Source organism: Ambystoma mexicanum, chromosome 14 (genome assembly GCF_040938575.1).
Source record: "Ambystoma mexicanum isolate Mex_15411 chromosome 14, UKY_AmexF1_1, whole genome shotgun sequence".
In the NCBI taxonomy this organism is placed as follows: domain Eukaryota; kingdom Metazoa; phylum Chordata; class Amphibia; order Caudata; family Ambystomatidae; genus Ambystoma; species Ambystoma mexicanum.
In genome coordinates, this window is record NC_090940.1 from 13676285 (window position 1) to 13682284 (window position 6000).

At 46.3% G+C, this 6000-nt stretch overlaps 1 protein-coding gene across 1 annotated transcript in view; it reads right to left on the reverse strand.

Moving 5' to 3' along the window:
* Positions 1-810: 810 nt before the first annotated feature.
* Positions 811-6000, reverse strand: part of LOC138527148 (uncharacterized) — a 60315-nt gene continuing 55125 nt past the window's right edge. Inside the window, exons 2-3 of the mRNA XM_069638254.1 lie at positions 4919-5014; positions 811-1011 (exon numbers count right to left, since the gene is read on the reverse strand). Of these exons, the coding sequence (XP_069494355.1) occupies positions 811-1011; positions 4919-5014 (297 nt within the window). The remainder of the gene's footprint in view (positions 1012-4918; positions 5015-6000) is intronic.

The window sequence follows — 6000 nt, forward strand, 5'->3', positions numbered from 1 at the left end:
CAGCAGGAGTAAAATTTTACCAAGGCTGTGTACTCATACGTGCCTAACAGAAGTCAATGTTTAAATATAACTGTTTCCAGGCAGCGCAGTGAGAGAAAATGTTGTGACATTGACTAGCGTGGCAACAGTGCCATCTAGAGGGCGTCCTCTGTTACTGGGAGCTAACAGTAAAATGTTTTCACTTTCTGTTTTCAAACGTTTGACAACCACGTTTTTCTGGGTGCAAGGTTAGCTCAGTATTAGGAATGTAAATAGTTACTCCTGTCAATTCTTGAATACAAAAGCAGAGATTCAGGAATTGAAGAAGCAGAGTTATGCAGAGGCACATGTAAGGAACAAATACTTAAACTATCCTTGAAGGCTGATGGAAGCAAAGAAACCAACTTTTGGAAACCTTAACTTTTAGGAGTGATCTAGACCACTGTTAAAAAGCATTTTTAACAAGAAGTTATAACTGCAAAGTTCCTCTGGATATAGTAAAGGGAAATTAAGGTAACGTTAGTGAGTCACCAGGTAATGAAGTAAGGGGGAAAAGGTATTTAAGATGTATAAGCTAACCAGTTATTCTCTCTCGTCCCATGCAGATATCCTCCTGAGTCAAGGCGTGGAATCTGAACTGTTTGTTATTTTATCCACTTTCCCTCTCCCTTTTCGGAGGATCCATGCTCAGCCGTTTATAACTTGGTTGAGAGCGTAACATCTTGGAGGGACTGTGGGGTTCAGCAGCTCCAGAGGACATCTGGTGAAAAGGAGAGACATGATATCCTCCTTTCCCTTCCGAAAAAAACCAATATGACCCTCACCCGCCCTTTATGGGCTATTGTCACACACTTCACCACATTTTCCATTCTCCAAAACACAATTGTACTGCGACGAGGAAGAGGCAACTAAGCGTGGTGAATACCCGCAGGTCATTTCACCACTCTGGTACTGTGACGAGGAAGAGGCAACTAAGAGTGGTGCATACCAGCAGGTCATTTCACCACTCTGGTACTGTGACGAGGAAGAGGCCTGCAGAGTGTTGTGAAGATCAAGCATGTCCTGTTAACTATGGTCAGGCAATTGAATTAAATAACCCACAACTGAGGGCCTTTAACAATCCTCAAGAGTATAAAGGTACAAGCAGTGCAACAAGAGAGCCTGCAAAACCTGAACGGGAGAAACCGGAGATGGAGAAACCTGCTGGCAGGAAGCAGGAGCCCTGACAGGCTGTGCAAAGGGAACTGGCGTGCAACCTGGAGGCAGTGACACTCGGTAAGCAAGTAGGCGAGAGCCGAAGGGGGTGCGAGAGAACCAGAGGCAGAGCAATCGCTTCAGAGTGTCCGGCCGCTCACCTGCCCTGAGGACGCTGCTCCATCCATGAAGAGGAAGCTGGTAAGTGTGGAAGAAGCCGTGTTACTGGTGGGAGAGGCAGCAGGTTTCCCGAGCCCGCAAACAGCAGAGTCCAGATTCAGAGGAGGATCGCGTACCAATACAGGTATGCTGAGAAGACCAGTCAGCTTGCCAGACACCAGTGGGGGAAACGGGTGCTCTAGAAGGGGCAGAGCTGTACACCAGGAGTCTGATACATGAAGGGAACGCACAGAAAGATTGTCAATGCATTGTGAAAGATCCAAAATTAAAGAAAGTAAAAGTGTTAAGCGGGAACCTTGAACTAGTGTGTGTGAAGTTCCAAAAGCATTATTTTAAATATCGAACAAACTGAAAACATTAGTGAATACCATACAGAATTGAAGCCATATGAAAGTTGATTAAATAGGCATTGCTGAATGCCACGCTGAGAAAAAGCAAATGAAGAGAATGTCTTGCGTAGAATATAGGCAACATGATACAGAGGGTGAATGAAACACCAGTAGTGGCAAAGCAAGTAGAATCCCAAGAAGGGTATGAGAAGAGGGACAAGTATGAACCCCATAACTAAGTAAAGAGTGAAGAAGCTTCTGGTACAAAAGGTACTTTCTCACTGGGAACAATTGTTGCAAAACCTGATGACGAGGGGCATCGGTTGCGTGACCTGTAACGGGTGGACCGTGTGGTCCGTTAACTACGCCTAGACTGAGGGCCTGAAATGGAAAGGAAAGGGAAAGAGGAATAAAGAGTGTAAACCTTGTATTGGTGTACAATAGAAACTACCCTTGGCAGGAGGATTGGAGGGGATACCAATGCTTTGAGAATTGTTTTATTTGAACTTTGAAATTACTTGAGCCTGAGGAAGGGAACTCCAAGAGAGATTTGTGGAACTGTTGTGAACCTGAAAAGGGAAGCTGAAAATAAGCCAAGAGCTGGACGAAGCTCAGACCTTTGTTTGGGACACTATTTCTTGTCTTGCTGACATCCCTACACATTGTTTAGCTTTAGTTGTGAGGGCAAGTGCAGGCTTTGGACACAGACTTCTAAGTTGAACTTTCCGACTCAGACTTTCCTTAGTTTCTTTAGGTAGGGAAATCCCACCTTAGCATTGGGCAAGTTAGGCCTTCATCCATCCTGACATTTAAGTTAAATAAAGAGAATTTGTTTAACTTTGAATCTGTTGTCTGTGTCTTGCTTCATGATGCCTTCACACAGGTTAGACATGGTTTTGGTCAAAGACTTTAATTAAAGGAAAAGGGGGTGAGGAAATGCCATGCTGTCCCCGAACTAGAGGTGTCCCCCTTCCTTAAAACAAAACTAAAGAACTGTCAGTGCCAGAATGTTTAAAACAAAACCGTCCATCGTCCAAAGCTCTATTCTGGCCCTCACCTTCTAAAGAAATTAATTCTAAGGTGAAAAGGGTAATGTCTTTGGCCTTCTGTGCTTTACAAATTTTCAAAAAGGAAAAATGTATAACTTCAACTAAAAGTCGTTCAACAATAGGGATCCTTGTCCCAGGGAGGGGTTCCCTTCCCCTGAATTTCTCTTCATTTCTTTGACGATTACTGAAATAAAATTTCTTGTACAACAATACAACCGCTTAAAACACAAACGTTTATCAAGGACAGAGACCCTGGCTCAAGGGGGTGCTTTCTTTCTCCTGGGTTTCTCTCCACCTATGTGTCAGGATATCTGATATACTCCCCTTCCAAGAGTTTTCTCCTTTTCTCTGCATCAATACGGCTCTTGGACAGTCCTGATGCATCCTTCTCAGGACCCTTTTTGTATACTTCTATAATTGACCAGAACAAAAATCCACAAAACTGTTAGGTCTATTGTTATCTTGCCAGGATACCTGGTGTATTCTCCTGACAGATTTTAACTCCTTATTCTCTGGATTCACGCAGCCCTTTTGGCTATTCCTGGCATAGCTTTCTCAGGACTATATTAATTTCTGTATCTTACTCGGCTTGTCCTTGCCTGGTATACTTCTCGGCCAGGACTTTCTTCACTCTCTTGCAAGTGCCTGGTGTACTCTCCTGCCAGGGCATTTCTGTATTTCACACACTTGCAACTGCCTGGTTTACTCTCCAGCCAGGGGTTCTCACTGGTGAGCTCTTGCTCACTCATGCAGATGTGATAGTCCTGTTGCCTTATTGGCCAATATATCATGCTTGATATATTCTGTCTTGTCTTGTTCATTCACCCTTTCTCTCTCGGGTTTTACAAAATGCTCTTTTTCTCTTTCTGTCTCAATTCCGTTATTCCCAATTATTTGAATTTGGCATGGCCGCCAATATTCCCCGGTGTCCCCTCTGTGCCTGGATCGACTTACCAGATCTTGAAAGCATTCCTTGTTCCTGCCTGCCGCAGCCAGTCGGTGATGGTCTTTTGGTGCATTCTCTGTCACAACCATTTTCCCTCAGTGTTCCTGCTCCTCGCGGCTCCAGCTATGCTTTTCTGCTTCTTACGGGACCAGGGTAGGTGAAGCACTGCGTCCTGACACCTGCGAATGTCCAGGAGTCCTACAATGACTTTCATCATATCTGCAGCAGGTGTTCACCTTGGAGCAGTTTTCCTTCCCTCCGTTCTCGAGCCGGTTGGCTCAGCCGAGCTTCTTTCAGCATGCCGTCTTCCCGGTTCGCATAGAGAGCACCAGCTCTAACCTCCAGCAGTGTATCTTAGCTTCCTGCTTCTGTGGTTTAAAGGTCCCAAACACAGGTGTGCGCTCCCAGCAACTAGAACACTGCTTGTGGCTTCCTTTTCTCTGCATTACTCCACTTCTCTTCCTCGTCCCAGTATTTCGTGGTTGTGGGAATGGTAGTCCATTCTTGATGAGTTCATAAAAACCCTGGGTGTTTGTGCTTAGTGGTTTTAGATGGCAAGTCAGTCTTGGAGAATGGGTAGTGCAGTCTGGGAAGGTGTTTCCAGCAAGATCATAAGGCAGGTTATATTTTGAGGGTTGGCTTACGGGTCTTGACGAAAGGTACTCAACATTCGTTGTAGGTGGAAGTGGGGGGAAGGACAATATGCCATTAGGGCATTCAGGAAGGAAGGTTTATCCTCGGAAGAAAAAGGGGGTTACCATGTCTCATCCGATGAAGTCATGATTTTCCCCTGGAGGTTGTCTCTCCCATGTGATCCTCCCTCATACTGCTGTCCCCAGGATCGGGATCAGGTAGCTGCTGCCGTCCCCTGGCCACATGAGAGGAAGTCACTGCCAAGAAAATAGTGACGACTCCATTGGATACCCAGGACCCAATGCTCACCAATGTTTCCATAATGAGACAAGAGCTTCACAGTTGGTGCTTCCAAAAAAGCACACGCAACAAGTGTTATGTGGTGCAAATTACCACCCCCTTGTGCAATGTTTCAAGTGCAGTTTAGTGACCAAGGACCAATTTACACAAAAATGCAGTTTCACAAAACAATCAAAAACTGCACCACACATTCCAGTTTGCTACCTAACCCCGTGTTTATAGGTGCAGAGGAGCCCCCTGCCACCGAGCAGCAACACGAACAGTGCCTGCAACCTGATGTCACACCCCTTTGCATGCTCCCCCCTCACCTGTGCCAGTGAGGCTGCTCCGGTTTTCTGCTTCACTTCAACAGATGGCTCTGGCTCAATGTTCCGAAGAACATTCTTATTTTCTCGTTCATTCATCTGGAGAGAAAAAATAGATGAGAATGAATAATCTAGTCACCCCTAAACTGTAGCCACACAATTATGTGGTGCCACTTAGGACAGAGAGAGAAATGAAGAACAAAATACAGAATGAGAGAGAAAAAGAAAGAACAAGACAAAAGAAAGTGGGAAAGGGCGAGGAAACAGAAGGAATGCGATACATGAAAAATAAGAGAAGACATGACGGAAAGGATGAGCGAGAGAATGGAGGAACAAAAAGAAAAAATTATTAAAAAAGGAAGAATGATACAAAGTACATGATAAATAACAGAAAAAGATGCAATGAGAGAAAGAACTGAAAAAAACAAAAGACTAAAAGAAACATGTATTGTGTTGGATTTGGATTTAGATATAGCACAAGCCTAGCTACGAAGCAACAAGGTGCTGTGCAGGTTAGGAGGTCAGTCCAATAAATATCCCATGCAACAGGGGTGGCATGTACTTAAGAGTAGCAGCTCCTAGGTGCCCCCTGGGTATTCAGCTCCCTGCGGAACTGCAGGAGCATTAGGGCCGTCCTGAATGCCACCAGGATGGGGCTCCAGTAGGCGAGGGCATAGCAGATAACTACGCAGGTGACACTCTGTGCCTGATCGCCCTGTCCGGGGTGTACAGGGGTGGATTTCCTGGTAGGCCTCTGGCTGGCCTATAGGGTACGCCTCTGCACCCTGGGTAGGGGCGGGCTGGCCTATAGGGAACTCTGGAGATTTCTCAGTAAGCCTCTGCACCCTGGGCAGTGGCGAACTGGCCTTTAGGGAACTCTGGAGATTTCCCGGTAGGCCTCTGCACCCTGGGCAGGGGCGGACTGGCCTCTGCACCCTGGGCAGGGGCGGACTGGCCTATGGGGAACTCTGGAGATTTCCCGGTAGGCCTCTGCACCCTGGGCAGGGGCGGACAGGCCTATAGGGAACTCTGGAGATTTCCCGGCAGGCCTCTGCACCCTGGGCAGTGGCGAACTGGCCTATGGG